Raw genomic sequence first — 22,500 nt, forward strand, 5'->3', positions numbered from 1 at the left:
TATTATCTGATAATGTAAATGTTCTTTTCTTGCTTGCTGTATAATTTGTTTGTTGTTTGAATAACCGTGGCGGTGTTTTAATTAGAAACTTAAAATGTCTTTTTTTATTAAACCTGTGATCATCAGGTTAAATACAAGTTCAGTCTTATTAAAATATATGATAACATAAAGGCACAAGAGGAATCTGGAGGGGGACGGAGCGAGCCTGAGTTATATATGTCACGTTATATATATCATCTGCCAATAAATGTGGCACACCCAGTTTCTCTGATGCACACCCAGAGTCCCGTTTCCGGCTACGCTACTGATTCACACAAAGGACCATAACTATAATGAAGTTTTAATAATCAGTCTAACAGCTTGTTCACACCATCGCCAATAAATATAATGTAAAGTTAATAATCGCTCTTAAGGCCTGTTCACACCAGCAATAACTATAATAATAACTCAACCCTCTATAATGAGAGTAAATCACTGGCATATGTGACAAATCTTCACTCTGGGCGACTAAATGATGTCTAATATTAGCCAACGGCTAATAAATTCTCAGATTTTACTCGCCAGTGTTTGAGCTGGAGGCTAAGTTTTAGTTTAGCACAGATATATTTTCACTCTCTGACCGTCAAGCGATCTGTAATATTTTTCAGTTCATCTCAATGGATGTGCAGCACACCTGTGTTTGATGCACCTGAACTCTGCTGGGGTTTCTGGTAGGGGGCGGAACTAATGCGCAACGGCTGGTGCTCTCATTGGCTGGTGCTCTCATTGGCTGGTGCTCTCATTGGCTGGTGCTCTCATTGGCTGGTGCTCTCATTGGCTGGTGCTCTCATTGGCTGGTGCTCTCATTGGCTGGTGCTCACCTATTATCCTCCCTGTTTTCATTTCAGCCAATCAGTTCGAGTGAACGCACACATCCTGATTAATATTCATGAATCCAGCAGCCCGTTAATCCTTAGTGCGTTTTATACTGTTCTTATGATCAGAATTCGTATTATTATTATTATTGTTTTTTCCCATTTTTTTTACAGAAACACTGAATGACCAAAAAAGCACCACCACCAGTCCTAAATTCAGTCAAAATGTCTATATATTTATACATTTACTAAAGTTCTATCATTAAATAATACTTGATTATCATAATGTCATATTACAATGCTTGACTGACTGATGTTAAGAGTGTACTTTCAGATATTTAAAAACCTGTAGCATTTTGCAAACATATACAGTAGGTGCTATATATATATATATATATATATATATATATATATGTAGGCCTAGTATTATGAGTCTGGCGAGTAAACTAAATAATGTACTCAATGGTGATTTAATTGCCAAGGTGTCCGTAGAGGTAACTGTAAAATAGTTTTAAAAATCATTCTAAATTTAAAAGAAGTTCACACCACAACAATAACAATAACAACACAGATGAACAATATTTTTGGAATCACTTTCAAAGTGTTTTTTCCCAGTTTATCTTCATCGCTTATCTTTAATCTTTAACGTTAACGTTTGTCGTTATAGTTATCAGTCTTTAACATGCCTTTGACATTTTTATTGTTATAATTATCGTTCTTGATGTTAACTGGGGGCCCTTAAGCTACTATTAATTGAAAGTAGTTAGCAAAAGTCTCTGTGAATTTAATCTTCTATTCTATTCTAATTTAAAGTATTCATAAACACTGGCACGTCTCCAAAGTTGTTGGTATTCAGGATAAAAGGCTTCATGTTTAGTTCCTGTCAGTATGCTGATGTATGTTTGTATGCAAACGAACAGAAATACATGCACCCTTTATGTGTGAATACCAGCCTGTTTCTGCATAGCAGGAGGCCCTGGTGCTGGATTTATGTATTCATATATTTATATTCATATAAACACATATTTACACAAACATGAAAAATTCACACACATATTGTTACTGTATACAATTTTGTATGTTGATTGTTTAACACCGATACATGTGATTGTGATTCAGGAGCTGAAACACACACACACACACACACACACACACACACACAGCCTTTCTGCTGGTAACCATGACAATAATTACAGATAGCTGTAGCCGTGTGTTAAGCGATGGCTCCAGGGAGCGAAAGCACTTTGGCCGACCATCCTTCTCTCTCTCTTTATTCTTCCTTTTGCTTATATTCGTTGTTATTTAATATGGAGGACAGCCATCCACAGATTGAAGGCTTGTGTTGTCATGGAAACTGTAAGTCCTTGTGCCACCCCACCCCCCCGTGCGCTAGTTGGTTTGTTCCATGCTGTGTTGTGCAGCGCGGCTGCGGACCGAACCATCGCGAGCGTGGCTTTCTGAGCGGGTGTGTGACCCGAGATCGGGCTCATCTCTGGTGCGAGTGTGTGTTATTCACAATTTTGATAGATCCCGTTGTGAATTTTTAAATCATTCCCTCAAATGATATTTTCCACTTTTCATTAATTTGCTGACGCCTATAATGTGAAGCATTCACAGAATGGGACTTGACAGCGTCACCTTAAGAGTAAGTTATCTTTGCGTTTTAAGATTTAAATGAACTTTAGTCATGAGACTCACTGAATGTAGTAGTACAATCGCTGAAGAAGACGAATCACTAATATCATCTGACAAACAGATTATTTTACCTGATCATTAAAGAATGGGATTGATCTGTTTCAGCGAGGGACTCGAACTCGGTTCGTTGTGAATGAAGCTCATTCTGACTGATGGTTAATTCTGGCAGTTGCTGAAGTTTCAAATGTTTAAGGTGACGGTTAAAGACGTTATAATTTAAACACTGCGCGGCCGTTATTAGAGAGTGTTCGCGCGCGCGGGAGCTAGCATCAGATCTCTGTTCAGTCTGTCAGTCGCGCGCTGTAGGGCTGCATGGTTATTTCTTCTGTCAGTGTGAGATGAAGATGAGGATGAGGAGGTCCGCCCACGCAGGATCATTCCAGGCTCGCGTCTAACCGTCGCGCTGAATATCGCCTTTATTTTCGACGATGCGGGAGTAACGGGATGAAGATCGCTCGCGAGTCGGCGAAATGACAAACCCGCCGCGCGCGCGCCAGCCGCATTCACCGCGGAGCGAGCGATGAGCGCCGGCGGGAATCTGCGCGTCACCCTGGAAACGGCAGCGGAGACTCGAGCGAGCGCGGGCCGAGCGGAGCGCAGCGACAGACGGACTGAAGACCGAGGAGCAGCCGCCGCAGGACGCGGAGAGCACCGCGCGCTGATCACGCGTCAGATATCGATGAATGTCGCTGTTTATAACGAGCCGGTGATGAAGAGGACTCGCGCGAGGGCAGAGTTAGACAGTGATTCTCCCGCCGGACAGAACTGATCTGAGGACAGTGAGAATAGGAACATTTCCATGATACCGTTATTTACCGGAGACACGCGCTGAGGCCCGACGCCTGCGCTCTCTCTTCTCCGGTAAGAACTCGCAAACTAAACCTGAGCTTCACTGTAACTTAATTACAGAGATTTGATCTTTAGGACAGGACATAATGATGCACTATTTCCTTTCAGGGTTTAAGCGAGTCTGCGGTGATTATAAATAACCAACAATACACTGTTTGGGTCAAAATATACAGTATTCTATTATGACAAAAATCATTAGGATATTGTTCCATGAAGATATTTTGTGAATTTCCTACCGTAAATATATCAAAACTTAATTTTTGATTAGTAATATGCATTGCTAAGAACTTCATTTGAACAACTTTAAAGGAGATTTTCTCAATATTTAGATTTTCTTGCTCCCTCAGATTCCAGATTTTCTAATAGTTGCATCTCAGCCACATATTGTCCTATCATAACAAACCATACATCAATGGAGAGATGATTTATTCTGCTCTCAGATATAAATGGACCTTTATGACTGGTTTGTGGTCCAGTGTCTCGTGTAGTTATCTCGTCCTCGTGTACAGTAGTGTGTTATTATTGCAGTGCTCCTGATTAACTGTAGATTGTGTCCCACCCAGCTCAGTGCTGCCCCCTACAGACCGACCGAACACACCTAGATAGTGTGTGTTTACAGTAGTGCACTAGAATGCTACTTACTGCACTGTATGCTCTGCACACTTAAACCGTCTCATGCATGGATTTGCTGAAATGTGTAGTATGCACACTGCGAGACATGCTGTATATGCCACAGTGCACTGCACTCAAACTTACATTACTGTGACAAACTGCATGCCATATGACATATTAATTTCTTGCCTGACTCATTAATGGATCAGACTGACTAAAGTTGAGATGTTTTTTTTTCCACAAAAATTGGGTTTATATGTAAAGGTACATCCGGATGTATTTCTGTGATTGTAACTGAATGATGTGCTCTGAACATAATGCAACAAAATCATGTGACCACAGTCTAGCTGTGCACACTGCGTACTATTTCATTAGGCACTTTGTAAAAATAGTATGCAGCATATTGTGTATACTCAGGAGTTGGTATGCATGCTGTCGCACATATTATTTTATAAAAATTGTACACAATGCATCGTGTATATGCAATGTATCATGCATACTACATATTGTTTCACATGTTATTTTATTAAAATCTGCATCATGTATATTCACAAATATTTAAATGGTACGCACATATGGTCCGTACTGTTTCACAAACTGTTTTATAAAAGTAGTATGCAGTGTACCATGCATATTTTGAAGATTTAGATGCTATGCATATTACATATTTTTTTATATACTATTTTATAAACATGATACACAGTATATCACGTATATTCAAAAATATTTAGATACGCACTGCATACTGTTTCACATACTTTTTTTTTAATAAAAGTAGTACACGGCATATGAAGTATATTTAGAAAGATGTAGATGGTATGCATACTGTCTCACATACTATTTTATAAAAATAGTATGCACTGTATATATATTGAGAAGATATGCATACTGGGTTTGCTCGTCTTTAATTCCCAGCACAGCTACTGTAGCTTGTGGATCTCTGCCGAAAACAGTTTTCAGTGCGGCCCACACAGAATCTGCACACTTTTTTGACATTTTCTGCCGTGGGTTAAATATGGTGGAATGTGTTAAACGTTTCTATGATTAATGAGAGCGCTGTCATCTCCAGCATATATTGAATTAAACTGGATCTTTACATGCAGGAATTGTGAGTGGTGTTTGCTGTGCATGGTTGCTATGCTGTTGCTAGGGTCAGTCTCAGTGATATTATGGTCTGTTCTGCTGCACACATGATTGAGGAATCACTCACAAACTGATCAGATCACTGCACTAGTGATGGTTGACTTCACTGTTTTCTCTCGCTCTGTATGGCGACAGGCTCCTGTGGGATTGAGCGGTGAGAGCCTCAGAAAGTTGAGAAATGCTAAACTTCATAACAACGAGAGTGAATCCAGTGCTGGTTTGGGTCTGTCGCTGTAGATCTCTGGAGGTTTGCTGATATTGAGTGGATTTCTTCCACTGGAAACACTTTTATTACATTCCAGGGCTGTAATAATGCTCTAATCTCACACACTTGATGTTCTGCAGTGTGTTCTGGTTGAAATGCTGGTGTAGAGTGACTGCAGCTGGTTGGGTTATTGATTAGGAGTGTTTTACACTGGTGAGGTGAGTACAGTCGTGTCTGATATCTGATACCTGAGCTGCTGTATCAGTCACGGCCGAAAACAACCAGTGCATTAGTGTGGGTGTGCAATACATCAGTATTAGACCATATTTATTTATTTGCATAATGCATTCAAGTGAACCCTTATACTGCAAAAATGTAATGCAAAGGATTCAATTTACTGCAAAGAATATAATGCATTAAATTGAATCCTTATAGGGCACAAATAAAATACAAAAATATGTCATATGTAATGCAAAGAAATACATTTACTGCAAAGTATATAATGCATTAAATTGAAGTTAGTTGCCAAAGACAATTAGTACATTTTTCAGCAATGCACAATATATCAGTGACTGCATCAGTAGTAGCCAATATTTATGTAATCAGTTCAGTCTGATAAAACAGATGATTTATTTTTTTTTACCAATTATTTAAACAATTTTATGCCAGATTTCTGTAATGCAAAGAACAAAATGTATTAAATTTAACTCTTGTAGTGCAATAATATAATGCAAAAATGTATAATACATGACGCAAAAGTATAATGCAAAGAATTGAATATACTGCAAAGCATATAATGCAATAAATTGAATTCTTATAAGAATAAAATATAAGGCAAAAATATAAACCAAAAGAATTTACTGTGAATTATTTAATGCATTAAGTTGCATTCTTATAGTGCTAAATATAATGTGTAGATATGTAATATATAATGCAAATAATTTCATGAACTTCAAGGTATATAATATATTTAACGGAATTCTTATAGTGCAAAATAATGCAAAAATAAAAAAGTCCTTAATTGTGTTGTATTTGTAAAACGCTTCTTCAGGCTGTTAAAAACAGCATATGATCAATCAGCGTATGGACGTATAGAGCCGCATCCGATCATTTCACAGCTGAGCTACACAGACTGTAGTATGATTGGCAAACGTACAGTAAAGCCAGATGTGAAACAGCTAATTATTGTATATTTCGGTCGAGTCTGTCGTGGTGAGTTGATGAAGAGATGAATGTGATGTGATCTGCTCCAGCAGAGATCCACACAGATGACTGATATATTATTCATATATGATCTTTACTGACTCCAGATCAGCTGTCAGCTTAAAGTGATCAAAAAGAAACATTCTGTCCTTACTTCGTCTAGTGCCACAAAACAGCATAAGAGTCCATGCAACTCGTGCGCTACATTCAGTGTCTTCTGAAGATGCTCTGTGTGAAATTTAGGTGATTATTCACTCTCACTGAATCAAATAACATAAGTCATGTTCTCTAGAGTCTCGTAGACGAACACCGTGATGCTAAAGGTTCATATTTCACATGAGAGCTTTACTCATTGAGTAACCAATTTCTCTTATGTTTTCTTTAATGTTCATGGGTTCGATCTCCAAGAAAGGCTTGTATAGCATGCATGCAGTGTAAGTCACTTTAGATAAAAGCGTGTGACAGATGCATCAGTATAAATGTTCTCATGCAATGCATCATCAGATGACTTCGGAAAACTTCAAATAAAGTACAAATTCAAACCTTTATGTCTAATGTATTATAAATGATAAATGCATTGTATCTATTAAATAATAATAGTTAATATGCATTATGATAAAAAGTTAAAAAGCACTATAATATTTGCTGATTACTTGTTATATATAACATTGGTTGTTTATCATGTGTTTTAATGAATTACGCTTTCATAAGCTGCAGCATTGAATAGATAAGTGCTATAATGTGTTATAATAACTGGTTACAGTTCTTACAATGCATTATGAGCTGCATTACAAGGTTCAGGCTAATTAATGTATTAAAAATACTTCAAAAGTGTTGCAAGAGTATTTTTATGATATTCTCATAATGTGTGTGTCAAAAAGCATTTACTTGTGTTCCATGGAGACAGTTTTATTTTAGTGCAGTATTTGTGTGCTGTTACTTATTACTGCTAGTATAATTTTTATAAATATTTTGAATAAGCTTTTATTTTTCATTTTCATGAATTGTTAATTAATTTTTAGTGATTTTGCTGTGTCATTTTCTGAAATTGGTAGAAATTGGTCAGCCAGTAGTGATTTTGGACTATCGTCTCAATTGTGGTTACGCATTCGTATCAAGCTGCCTTGGTCATAATATTTTATCGGTTGCACACATTTTTTAATCATTGCAGTTTAAAAACAGTGATTTTAAGCCCCTGAAATCTAAACAACAGTGTTATATGAGTATTTTTGTTGCTTTATTGGCCTTGAACGGTTAAATACACATTTAAAAGTATGAAAATGCCCGTCTTTGCTTGGTGTGTGCACAAATAGTTGAACATTTGAATACTCGATCTGTAATTATTATTCAAAAAATAAAAACACTATTCGAATTTTACTACGTGTTGCTTTGCTGACCGTAAATGCTGGGAATGCAGTTAAAGTATTATATCTGTATTTTGTCTCATCTCGTCAGCTAAGAGTATTGTCACACCCCTAGTGTCGATAAGCGCTGATATTGCTCATAATTTTCCAAGTGTATGATATAGCTTTAATTCTTCAGGCCAACCATATAGTCATGAAAAAAAATCAGTTTGAATAAGGAAAGCAATAACTTTGCCATAGTATCCTTTCAAATGTTAAAGTTGCCACAGTCATTGCATGCCCCATGCACATGTCTTAAGTGAACGAGAACAGCTGAGAAAGGAATCGGATGTGGATCATTATATTGCATCCGTGCATCAGCTCTTAAAGGGGCAGCAGCCTATAAATACCTGCTGCTGTCATTAATGCTCATCAAACAACAAAACAGTTTTGACAAACATTCATCTATATTTAATTTATACAGTGAACACTGTACAGTGTTATTTTACACTTAATTATTACATTTATGTACCTGAATACCACCAACCTTATTTTACTTGTATCATTGTTCTGTTGTAATTTGTGAATATGTTCATCATTTTACTGGCTGTTCACTTGTCTCTTTAATCATGTTTGAACTTTCTTAGGCTAGTAGTTTTAGCTGTGGTATTGAAGAAGTACTTAGCTTTAAGTAATAAATGGAAAGCAAAGTTACATTGAAATATTTAATATTTTCTTGCTGATCTGGAAAACGATCCAATCCGTGGCTCAAAAACCGTAATATGATCTGAACCGTGAGATTTGTGATCCGTTGAACCACTAAATCTTGCAAAATGGAATTACTTTTGATCAAATGATTTAGTTTTGTTTAGCCTACACTGGGCATGTGCATCTCCATAACTGAGGCCGATGCGATACGCATCTCGATGCAGAGCCAACGATGCGATACATTGAAGATGCCTATGAAGCAGCTAGCGATGCGATGCGATTCACCTCTGTTACGATGCAGTGCGATTCGATTCAATGGAAAAAATATGATCGCTTTTATTTCTTTGGTTCAGAAAGACAGCAAATCATAAATTAACTTGTGTCTTCTGACTTCTAAGGCCTAAGACTTCTAATCACACCGCACTAAAATCTTAGTTTTTTAGCTGTTAAGTAAACTGTCATATTAGCAAAAACCTTAAAAAATACAGCTCCGGGTAAAACCCGCCACAGACACCACAAGTTTCTCATCCATTATTGCCGTCTCTGGACTTTCTAAACAACTAAACTTGCCCGCCTCTCCATTCGTTCAATAGGACTTTAATCCCTGCTTTTCCTCAGGTCTCCGTAGTGTTGATGTGATTCGTCATCTTCATGAGAGAACGTGCTTGAGAAACAGTTTAGAGGAGAAATCAATCTACATATGAAATATTGGTCACAGATTATTGGTCACTTTCTAAATAATAAAAGTGTAGCGCATCCACTAGTAATTATATATAAATAATGGTTTTTTACCAATGCAAATATGTTTGAACGATGAATTACTCACACTTTGTAAACCGATGCATCACAGCGTTCACTTTGTTTGCCGATGCACCGAGCGAACCTACACACATTTCAACCAGAAGAAAACCTTGAGATCTAACATAACTTTGTTGTAGAGCATTGTGGTGTATAATGCCTAATCATAAGCTTTTTCAGAAATCATGACAAAAACATGATTATTAAAAATTACGTCTTTCTCATTAAAGCTCATTTAAATGAACGAATATTCGTTTTTTATGAGCTTAAATATTCAAACACAATATTTGAAAAAATGCCCATCCTAGTCTTTGCAAGTATCCTTGTAAACACAGTCATTAGGTCTTAAGTGAAAGTAAACAGCTGAGAAAGAAATTAATTTACACAGTCAAAACAATGCAGTGTTTTTGATTCATTTATACAATGTATGTAGCATTTATTTATTGTAGTTTTTGTCCTGTTGCTTGTAATTAATTACTTAATGTATCTTTAGTGAGCTTGAGTTTTTCTCCTTTTTAGGCTTGTATTAGTTTTTCTGTGATATTGACCGTGGAGACAAGAATTATGAAAATGTTATGGTATCAAAAACGTTGATATCATAAAAATCTTTTAAAAAATAACTAGAAATAACTATATTGTGATATATATCGTTATCGTGATATACATTGTTTTTGTTCATATCGCCCACCCCTAATTATATGTTTGATATATATTTTTATTTCATTTTTAGCTTTATTTAGTGCCATTTTCCTTCAACCTATCTTAGTTAGTAAGTTTTTCATCCAATATTTATATTTTATTTTAACTTTATTGTTCAATTATCATATTTTAATAGTTTTAGTTGTTTTAGTTTATTACTGTTTTTAGTTAATTTGCTTCAACTTTGCCAGTTAGTAGCCAATACAACATTTCTAACATTTCTCATATTTTTTCATCTAATATTAATATTTAGTTTTACCTTAATTTAAGGTAAAACAAATGGTTTTAAAAGATTTAGTTTATTTCCATTTTCCAGTGTATTTCCGGTACATTTAGTGCTTCAACTAATTTCAGTTAATAGCTAATGCAACATTTTTAAATTTGCAACATTTGAATATTAATACTTTATTTGAGTTCAAGCTATTGTTTTCAGTTGTGTTAGTCAACAGTAAACGGCCTGCGTGAGAACAGGAGATCATGCGGGTGAGTAAGTAATGAGTGTTAATGAAGCTTGTTGTTTGTGAACTGAAGCACATGTATATGATGATGATGATGATGATGATGGACAGAGGTTCATGTTCTCTGTGTTTTCTCTCCGGTGAGATGCTGCTGCTCAAACGCGCCCACACAGAGACCCTTCCTCAAGCGTGTGTGTGTGTGTGTGATACGTGTATCAGCGATGCTCTCAGCGATTTCCACCCACACACACACACACACACACACACTTCAGCCTGACATTGCATTAGCATCCAGAAAGGCGTTCGGCGTGCGTGGGTGTGTTTGTGTGTGTGTTTCGTGCGCGACCCGATCGTACCCGGGCGAATTGAAAGCATAATTTAGGATCCGAGCGGCTCGTGGTTTTATGACTAATTAAAGTCTTTCTGCGTTCGTATGCATGAAGCTTGTGTGTTCTGCGAGCGCTGAGCTCCGTGTGTCTTTTTTGCTTAAACGGAGGCAGTTTCCATGACGACCAAACAAAGACCTCGAATTCAGAACAAAACTTCAAGAATCAGAAGGACAGAAGGACAAAACGAGCGTGAGAGGAAAGTTTACGTCAGAAGACGCACATCAGCGCTGGTTACTGAGTCCAGTGTCGCTAGCGCTAAAAGTCAAACGCTTTCCTCAAATCTTATGATGGACCACAAAACACATGAAGATAAATAAAGAAGGAGCAGCTTCATAGCAACACCCTGGCAACAACCCAGAACACCCTAGCAACAGAAAGTCGCTCGCAGAAACAGGTCCAGATTTCCAGTCCTAATTAATCTCATCCGCGCTCATAATGGCATGTTATTCTTGATCATATAAGCTCATTATGATTTTAATGACTCAATGCAGCCATAATAATGGAGTTTACTGTATAATGCAAAACGTCACAGAAATTTGGTTGAATAAATCAAAAGTAGGGCGGTACACTTAATCAAATTACGTTTCTGAGTGCAAAACGACTGCTTTTGAAATATGACGTCTGTATGTTCTGCATACAAATCACCATTTTATTTTGATAAAAGCATCGTAATATCATATAAAAACCTTCATGACAACCCATCAAAATAACTGTTTGGTTGTGACAGAAATATATTTCTATTGTACATTAGAATGTACGTCTCAATAATAATTTATTATTATATCATATTAAAATTCTTAAATGATAATAATAGTCATTTTTTTAAATGTTTTGATTTTAACAGTAAACCTCTGATACCCAGGCAAAAAAAAGAAAGTTAATTTCATTTGGTTTAATTTTTAAAGATTCATTACATTGTGTTTCATGCCTTCATTTGATTACCACCATCTTTAGTAATACATTTGTATTAAATCATAAATCCTCCAGAAAGTAAAACAGGTTAATACATTATTAAACTGTTTTACAAATTTAATTGATTAGATATTATTAATGAAAGTTAATTAATGGAAATCCAGAATAAATAAGAAACAGAAAAATAAATCAGATTTCATAGGGCCCTAAAAATGTTTTTGTTTTGTTAAACCTTTACTAAATTGTTGCTAAAGTGTATACGTTTCATGATTTAAATTAATTACACGTGTTTTTTGGCTACTGAAATTCAATTTAAGCATTAAAATGGAAACCAGAAAAATTAAAACAGAAAAAATAAATTTGTGAAAAAGCAAAACTGATTTCATAAGGCTTTTTTGTGCAGTTCTGCGGTGGTCTTCGATATGAGATCTTCAGAAGCTCGTGGAAGCCTCATATTCCTGGATTACTGACTGTGATCGTCTTACGAGATGTTTCAAACGATCTGCGTGTTTTCTCCAGTCCGGATGAAACATCTGTGTGATTTCATGTTTGTGTGATATTTTTAGTGTCATTGTGTAATTGATGCAGGCTGGAATCAGATCAGATGCAGATGATTAATACTCGTGTTTATAGATCACACAGCGGTGTACGGCTGATATTCCCAAAACTGTTCCTGCGCGCACAAATCTCATAATCCTGTAAAAACCCTGTCATAACTGAACCCGTAAAGCACACAGACGTCACTCCGCTGTCAGCCGGTTTGTCCTGATTCAGTGTGATTTACGTCAAGGTCAGGTGTGTCATTTCTGAGGCGTTAAAAGGAACGGTTGACCCAAAATTAGCTATAAATATACTCACCTTCAGGTCATCTGAGATTAGGATGAGTTTGTTTCTTCATCAGGTTTGGAGAAATGCATCATCACATCACTAGCTATGCTTCCATCCACCTATTTCTATGCGCATTTTGGAATATCACAGAAGAACAAGCTGGATGGAAACACCAAGATGCGCATAAACTACGATGGAAACACATTTACCAAATAAACTCCTCCATGCGCATCGAAAAAGTCATGTGACTTACAGTGATACAGTGACAGCATCTATTGGATTCAAACACATCCAGCATTAAGACGTTTTTAACTAAAACTGATGCAGTGACACATTTCTACAAACCTGATGAACAAACAAACTCATCCTGATCCTGGATGCCCTGAGGGTGAACACATATTCAACACAATTGAGTTTTTCACTGTTGACTTGCCCCGCTAATGATTGTTTCCTAACATGTTTCCCAAACACTCCAGCTTCAAGAGTTCAGATCTGACTGAGGAACGACACAGAGCTATTTCTGGCCCGTAATCGAGCGGCGTGTTGCGGTCAGGTGAAGTGGTGCGAGGGTCTGATCGATTACAGGAGAAAACACTTTGTGGTTTGCTGTTAAATGGATGATGATCTGAGGGAGATGCATTTGTGTTGAGCATCGGATTTTATCGTATATTTTTAAGGAATAGAAGTAATTTTACTAATTTCTTGGACACAAATGAATGTAAAACACAGCACAGCTTTAAGATGTTACGCCGTGAGGAGTTATTAGTCATTTACATCTCTGAGCTGAGCTTAAATGTGAAAATAAATATTTAAAACCCATGAAATGCGTAATAAAAGGCCAAACAGCCTGGGAGTAGAAAGTGTCTGTTCTTATAAAAGGCTCTTTAGATATGTTTATGAACACCATACACTAATCATACAAATACTGCAGTGTGTGCATGTGATGACGGACAGTTTACTGTTACAACAGAGAATACATAGAAATGTGCTTTTGAAAATTTAATATTTTTAGTTCACAATTATAATCCTGAAAAAAAAGGTGTAGGATTTACTTGAACAGTTTTCAGTTGTTAATTGCTAGTAAATTTCACAAATAAATATAAAGAAATGGCACGTGACACACTGAATTAAACATGAGATTTTGTGTTCAGAAGTTTGTTTCTCCACTTCAGCAGCACTTACAAACACCAACATTTTTATTTTTATAAAAGTTATATTTGTATTTTTACAAAGGTTTTATTTCTCTCTGTACTCTGAAGGTTTTTTACTGATGGGTTTGTTCATATTTCAGTCACATGGATTTATACAACATTTTACTCCTAAAAACATGCTGGAAATGTGTTTGTTTTCTGTCTGTTGACAGTATTTTCTGATTTATGGAGTGATAAAAAGAGAAATCCAGAATATCCTCTGGAAAAACCTTTAACTTGAGTTGACAACAAACCCAAACAAGAATTTCGAAACAATTTTCAGATTTTTAATTCTGTTTAATGTACTGTGATTAACCACCTGGGAAAAATATCACGATATCTATTAGTTTACCTTTTTACATTCACATACTTTAAAAAAGAAAAGTGAAAGTGACGTGACATACGGCCAAGTGTGGTGACCCATACTCGGAATTCGTGCTCTGCATTTAACCCATCCAACGTGCACACACACACACACACACACACACACACACACACAGCAGTGAACACACACACACACACACACACAGCAGTGAACACACACACACACACAGCAGTGAACACACACACACACACCGTGAACACACACACCGTGAACACACACACACACACCGTGAACACACACACACAACAGTGAACACACACACACACAGCAGTGAACACACACACACCGTGAACACACACACACACACACACACACACACACACAGCAGTGAACACACACACACACACAGCAGTGAACACACACACACACACACACACACACACAGCAGTGAACACACACACACACACACACACACACATGTTGGTTTTGCTATACTTGAGAGGACTCTCATAGGCGTAATGGTTTTTATACTGAACAAACTGTATGTGCTATTGCCCTACACCAACCCTACACCTAAACTTAGCCCTCACAGGAGACTTTGTGCATTTTTACATTTTAAGATAAACTTCATTTAGTATTTTTAATAATTTATTTCCCTTGTGAGGACCGGCCAAATGTCCTCACAAAGTCAAAAATCTCAGGCTTTACTATCCTTGTGGGGACATCTGGTTCTCACAAGTATAGCTAAACACGCCCACACACACAGCAGTGAACACACACACACACACAGCAGTGAACACACACACAGACACACACACACACACACCGTGAACATACACCCGGAGCAGTGGGCATTTATGCTGCGGCGCCCGGGGAGCAGTTGGGGGTTCGGTGCCTTGCTCAAGGGCACCTCAGTCGTGGTATTGAGGGTGGAGAGAGCGCTGGACATTCACTCCCCCCACCTACAATCCCTGCCGGACCTGAGACTCGAACCCGCAACCTTTCGATTACGAGTCCAACTCTCTCACCATTAGGCCACGACTTCCCTTTAAGAGGCGGAGCTGAGTGGGTGGAGTCTGAGTGAGTGGGCGGAGACTAAAGCCACGTTCACAACAAGAATGATAACTATAAAGATAACGATGTTAGCGTCCACACCAGCAAACGTCTTATTCTCAGTGCATGCTCGTCTGCTGCTTTAAATTCTCCAGCTTGTTATAGCAGGATGGATTCTGATTGGATGTCGATGTTTTTATCGTTCATCAGCTGGAAAAATAAACAAAGTTTTGAAACTGATTCCAACAATATAATTTCTCTGTGCCTTTATTGTTATAGCTGTGGTGTGGACTCTGCTATTCGTTAATACTGAGAACAGTTTTTATAACTATATCAATATCTTTATAGTTATTGTGCTTGGTGTGAACGGGCCTTAACTGATTAACTGTAGGGATGTAACGATTCACTCGACTCACAATTCCATTTTCTCACGATATTTTGTAACAAAATGAGATTGAAGACAAATTATACAGTAAATGAAAAGGTGTCCTTTTATTAAGGCTATTGCTGCAAGTGTCTTTGTGAAATTGAAATATTACAAAACTAAATGGAAATTTTAAAACAAACCCCAAATAAAATAAATCTGTTCATATAAACAATCTTTCCATTTAAAATGAGTGGCAACCACTGTATTTAATCATGATCCAAACAAAGCAGCAGCGTACATGCAGCACGAGCAGTTTTAATTAGAGATCTAAATTAGAGACTGTATCATTTCAAAATTTGAAGCAAAAACAAATAGTTTTGTGAAACTATATTACATAAAACACACCTGAAGGAAACAGCAGACTGAATGAGACGCAGATTCACTCTCTGCCAGCAGGTGGCGCTCATGAACAGCAATGAGACTGTGTTTCCTTGGTTACCGCAGTAAACAAAGAGCTTATGAACAGCAATGAGACTGTGTTTCCTTGGTTACCGCAGTAAACAAAGAGCTTATGAACAGCAATGATACAGTGTTTCCATGGTTACCGCAGTAAACAAAGAGCTTATGAACAGCAATGATACAGTGTTTCCATGGTTACCGAAGTAAACAAAGAGCTTATGAACAGCAATGATACAGTGTTTCCATGGTTACCGCAGTAAACAACGCAGCTGTGCTTATGAACACTACTTTAATATGCATCGTTCAGAGGCAAAGAAAATACCACGAAACTTTTCTAAAGACAGTCAGTTCTCCTCAGAGATACATTCATGTAAATCCTACTCCCACTGTATCGTGATTCGTTTAGCATCTCAACCGATCTGAGTTTCAACCGGCTCGTGGTTCATCGTTACACCGCTAGTTATCTGGTTATTTACGGCTCAGGGGTTTGACCTGAAATGTTTCTAGATCTAGAAGTGGCAGGTCAAGTACTTTCAGAGAGAGAGTGCCGTGAATGTCAGTGCGCATCCAGATCTCCGGGTATTACCGACGTCTGAGTGGAGCGGGCGGAGATTTCCACAGTAGATGGAGAGCAAACGAATCAATCCTCGACGGTGAACTTGAGTTTCCATGAACTCTCTGGCTTTATTTCTGCTGCGATTATACTGAGAGCCGCATGATGAATATGTGGGACTGAAGAGAGAGCGATGCAGAGATGGAGGCTGCGTGTGGGTATTTATAGCAGCAGGAATGTAAGTTCTGTAAAGGTTTGCTGTCCTGAGGGATGAATCACCACAAAACAAGACAAAACACTGACAGCAGCCCAGTGTGTGTTTCTGTGGAATAATTACCTCTCGTTCTGTCTCTGTGTGTTGTGTGTTTCAGAGCACGCTCGTGCTCGCAGGAAGAGCTTTGCTACGTCGCGGCAGAGAAGCATGGAAACTCCGCCTACTGCCCCTACACAGCCATTCCGTCAACCTGTGAGTACTAGACCGTACTGCACACTTCATAAAGCTAGCGCACAGACGCACAGCAGCAGCATTTATCATCTCTGACACTTCATTTGCATTTTTAATCCAGGTTAGTTTAAAAATGTTGTAAGTTTTGTCACTGCTTCATTGGTCTCACAGACACTCATGTGGAACGCAGTGCATTCTGGGATACAGAGCAACTGGGTCCCAAATGACACACTATACACTAGAGACCTGCAATGACTTCTGGAGCGCAGTGGCCAATCAGAGGTGATTAAGTTAGAGTCCACTCACGTTTAATACACGAAGAGTAGACATTGTGAAAGATTCATCGTGCATATGTTCGTTGTGTTATAACAGAGTTTATGAGCTGTGACAGTTGCATGGCCACACTTAGCCCCCCCCGTTATTTAAGTGCATCATCCGGGTATTTCATTTAGGATTCTTCAGTGTGAACGCAGCACTATTTATACTACAAACCCATAAGTATGTGATTTGGGACGTACTATGTGTCCGCTGAGAAGATATTCAGTCATGTTGATTGAGTTAGATTACTCAATATTTCAAGTTCAAGTGCAGTTAACATGCATTTATAGTTTTTATAATTATTTCAAATTATTTTAGTTTTTATTAATAGGCTATTTTTCAGTAACTTTATGTGCTTTTGTAATTTTTTTTTTTTTGTAACATTTATTTATTTTTATTTTTTTTAGGTTAGTTTTCGTTTGACCTATTTCTAATTAGTAATTTTAGTGCTTCTGTTTGAACTTATTCAGTTATTTCATTTCTAAAGTTTTTTATTTTAAGTTTTTTATTTAATATTTACATTTTCTTTTATTTAAGCTTAATTTGAATGAACAAAAGGGTTTTTAATAGTTTTATTTTAAGTTGACAAGAACAACCCTATTGTAATAACATTTTATTAAATTTCACAAATAATAACAAAGAAATGGCAAGTAGCACACTGAATTAAACGTGAAGTTTTGAAGCAGAAAGACTGAAATTGTGTTTTGTGGTAAAACATTCTCCAATCATTTTTTTATGATACAAAATCTAGAGTTGTACTATCAGAGTTTATTAACTTAGCATGTGACAGATTACCTCAAATCTTTTGAGTTTTGCTAAATTAATAGAATTTACAGTGTATTTGGACGGAAAATAAATAAATGCAATAATAATTTAGATTAGAGATGCACCGATTGACCGGCCAGGGATCGGATGATGTTTCGCATGACCGGCCGGACAGTCTCACGTCTCGCTGATTCCGAGCCGATCATCTCAGGCAATGACGTCACAGCACGCGCACACTCACAGTCACGTGTAAACACGTCGTTTCACATGAGAATGATTCTAATTCTAATGGCAATCAGTGTAAACAGCGACTGATAATGTATTTCGTGCCAGATGAGGCTTGCACAGCCTGAGTGAGCGTGTGAGAGAGACAGCACACACAAAATAACTCACAGAAATCTATAGATGCATACTGGGGTAGAAGAAAAAAATATATTTACAAAATATGACTTAGATAAGCAACATTATACGGCCATGATGATGTTTCCCGAATATCAATATCAACACGATTGAAACGTGACACTGATTTTATACAATAATATTTAAATAAACAAGAAGTTCAAATTAAGTGACTTAGATTTTAGACAAAATATTGACTGTTTTTTCTCAATTTCGCTGACGAAAATAGCTCCGATCAAAGCCACAGCAGAACTGTTGAGTGTCTCCGAGCAGCTCAGAGGTGTTTCATTACTGAATGAATCCACGTTATTGAACGAATCGAGTGAGTCGATGATTCAGTAACCCATTCATAAGAACAGTCTCTTGCCTCATTTCTGACTGAATCAGCCGTTTGAATGAATTTATAATTGACTCACTTATTAAAACAGTAAGAATTTGATGTGAAAGATGACTTTTAATAAGGTTAGGGGGGAAATAATCATTTCTAAACAGTGGGAAATGACATCTGTTTTATTACTTACAGCTACTCATTTTACGTTAGCCATTTCTTCCTCTTTCCAGTCACAGGGCACTTTATTTTGAGAGTTGTTTAAGTGAGAGAAAATCTGTAACTTAGTCTAGATTGGGGGAATTGCAATGTTTAATAATTTATTTTATGATGTAAATTGAAATTTGCATAGATTTTAGTTTGTATATGCTGTCAATTATAGTTCTTAGAAAGAAAATCGGAATCTGCAAAAATCGGTATCGGCACGTCACACTTCCAAAGAATCGGAAATCGGAATCGGTGCGTCTCTAATTTAGATAAAAACCAGTGGTCTGATTTCAGGATGTTTCTAAGATTCATGTTCCACTCTGTTTAGACTAATTATGTGCACGTAAGTGGAGTGTGTGTGTGTGTGTGTGTGTGTGTGTGTCTCAATGTGGGTTTACTGACTAGCTGTAGTTTTGGGGCATATTTGTCATCAGAAGTGAACTAAATCTGACAAAACGTCCCCGTAGAGACATCTGAGATGCAATTGTGTGTGTGAGTGTGTGCCTACTTAACCATATTTTGGGGATGTCCTCCTTTTGAAAAAGTTTTTTTATTATAAAAATACAGAAAGTCTTTCATCACAATTAGTATATAAAAACCCACTGTGTGTGTGTGTGTGTGTGTGTTCAGCACGTGTTGTGTTTCATCAGATGATTCTGCATGTATTTTCAGGTCGGTGTTTTAGTCGTGTTTTGTGTGGGATGTTTTTATTAGTTTGCTCCTTCTACAGAAATGTTGCAAAGCATGTGAGAATTTCATAACTAAAAATAGTATATCAAATTAAAAAGATCCAATTGATAGACACGTTTGTTTTATTTTTTAAGATTTTACAGTAGAAAAATGATAATATAGTTAATATTTCCATTCGTTCTACGCTATATTATTGGGAAAATAACATCCCACAATATATACAGATTTTAGCATGAACAGATGAAATAATTCTTTTGAACACTGACAGGTTAAATACAACCTCATGTAAGTGTGTTTTGCTCATTGCCTTGTTTATTTATTATTTGTATTTTCTGTCTGATCCAATATATCAGTTTATTTCATAATCATTACAAGGACTTATTGTAATTATTGACGAATTATCTTCTGTTTGAAGAGGTTTTATAAATTGGCTTCTCTGTTTTTTTGTTAAATCTGTAATCTTTGTTAAAGCAGTAACTAATAGAAGCAGATGTCTTGTGTTGTCTCACAGTAACTCAGTCATGTCAGGCATTAGAGAGTGAAGCGCTGCTGTCTTCGAGCTCGAGTCGACGAGTCTTCATGTGAGTGCAGGTCCGTCTCAGGACGTCTCGCGGGGCAAGATTTGACCGTGTGAGGATTCATCGGATCGTTTTCCTTTTACTTTGAACCGTGTCTGTACTAGAATCCTCAAAGGAAAAGAGCTGCGCCAATATTTATGCTAAAATCAGTATGAATATTACAGTGGAAATATTCACTTGCTGTCGGATTTATCATAAGTTTCTTAGTCAGAAATTGAACATGAACGGCCTCTCGGGTTGAATGGGAGATCATTTTGATAGACGTTTCCAAATTAGGTAGGCTTTAGTGACTTTTATTAATTTCTCCCACAATATATACACTGTAAAAGGGATTTTTCTAAGTTGTAATAGCTTGTGAATAAGAATCGGATCGAATCGTGAGATTTGTGTCAAAATCCAGCCCTGATGAGTATCCCCTTGAACTTGATAAAAAGATCATCTGTTTACCATCTTGACTGGAAAATACTATTTTCATGGTCAGTTTTTCATTTATTATTTGCTAATGTTAGTGAATGTTTACATTAGAGTGCACGTCCTACTGAACTAGCGACCTCTCCTGGTTGGAGATAGTATTAACATTATAAACTGAAAGCAATCTTTACTTGACTTTAATGTATCATCCGAGTCTAATATGATCCAGCGGGCCGTACTAAAAGACATTGCAGGCCACCAGTTGCCCATCCCTGGTCTAGATAGTGAGGTTAATGTTTATATTAATGTTTGTTAACGAATGGGACGCTACTTTTTATTCAAAAACCATTGGATATTGACTAAATATCTTCTTTAATACGATTTCTTAAAGGGGTCATCGGATGCAAAATTTACTTTTCAACTTGTTTGAACATAAATGTGTGTTGGAAGTGTGTGTACACATCCATCCTATAATGATACAAATCCACCCAGTGTTTTTTAAACCCTTATTTTAAAATCCTCTTTCTCAAACCAGGCTGTTCTGAGATTCCTGTCAGAATGACATAGTTCTGTAAAGGCCCCTCCCACGAGAGTTGATTGACAAGACTGCCTTACCTTAGCCCCGCCCTCAGTGAGCTGAGAGCTGTCTGCCTCCGGTGCAGGGGAAGATGGACTAGAATGGCTTGCTGAAAACAGCTGATTTTGACAGGGTAAAAAAAGTGTTTTTTACACTACCACTGAGAAATTTTAACCAAAGTATGTTATAGACTTTTCATTAAAACCCTAAAGAATCATATCAACTTGTGCAAAATGAGCATCCGATGACCCCTTTAAAGAAATAGTCTGGAACGAACCTGTCTGCCGTGATTCCTTTCTTTCCAACAACAAAGCGCTTGAACGCAGCAAATTCGTAATTACAACTTCAGAAGTGGAAAGTAGGACATTTCTGCAGCATAATTGAAGCCATCCATTAAAAATCCCCAATCATTCTTTTCTCCACACTGAACTCAAACACTGAATCAGATGAGGACGATGGTGTTGATGAGATGAGAACATCTAAACTCCACATCAGTGTCACACTAACAGCGCTGACTTCAGGACGTCATTTAAACAGTCATTGCTGAAGCTAATTGCTGTTTATGCCAGTTAGGTTTGTTAATTGTACAATTAGGTTGATGAAGAATAGCAGTAAATCCTACCAAAAACACAGCAATAGAGACGGGAATGTGCTGCATATGTCTGTTTTGTAGAAACTTCCCAGGATGAGAAGTCAGCGCTGAGGTGTTCGAACCAGACCGATCACTCAAAAGTCATCACTCTGTCATCAGTTACTGATCAGTGAAGCACAAAAGCAGATGTTTGTCAGAATGTCCCCGCTGCTCTTTTCCAGCAGACAGAGATCAGAGTGGAGGAGCAGTTTTGGGTGGATTATTTCTTTAAAGCATGGGCACCTTTCATGGATTTTGGATTATGTTCTTTTGCTATTGGATCAAATAAGAACACAAAAATGATATTTGTTGTAGTTTCCGTTCACCTCTTTTAGATGTTTACACAACTGTGATGACCTCTGGTTCTGAGGACCTCAGTCTAAAATGAATGATTCATTATTGTTATTCATGAGGGAAATGTGTCTCTGCATCAGTGTCTCAGCAATGGATGCTCTGCAGTGAATGGGTGCCGTCAGAATGAGAGTCCAAACAGCTGATAAAAACATCA

General features: G+C 37.3%; 1 protein-coding gene across 1 annotated transcript in view; it reads left to right on the plus strand.

Moving 5' to 3' along the window:
- The window catches only part of LOC306847565 (ras/Rap GTPase-activating protein SynGAP-like), a gene marked incomplete at both ends in the record, with an annotated part of 77,718 nt that overhangs the window by 20,893 nt on the left and 34,325 nt on the right, over positions 1-22,500 (plus strand). The window contains one exon of the mRNA XM_079381562.1: positions 17,015-17,109. Within this exon, the coding sequence (XP_079237688.1) occupies positions 17,015-17,109 (95 nt within the window). The remainder of the gene's footprint in view (positions 1-17,014; positions 17,110-22,500) is intronic.

Source organism: Barbus barbus, assembly GCF_936440315.1.
Source record: "Barbus barbus genome assembly, chromosome: 27".
In the NCBI taxonomy this organism is placed as follows: Eukaryota; Metazoa; Chordata; class Actinopteri; order Cypriniformes; family Cyprinidae; genus Barbus; species Barbus barbus.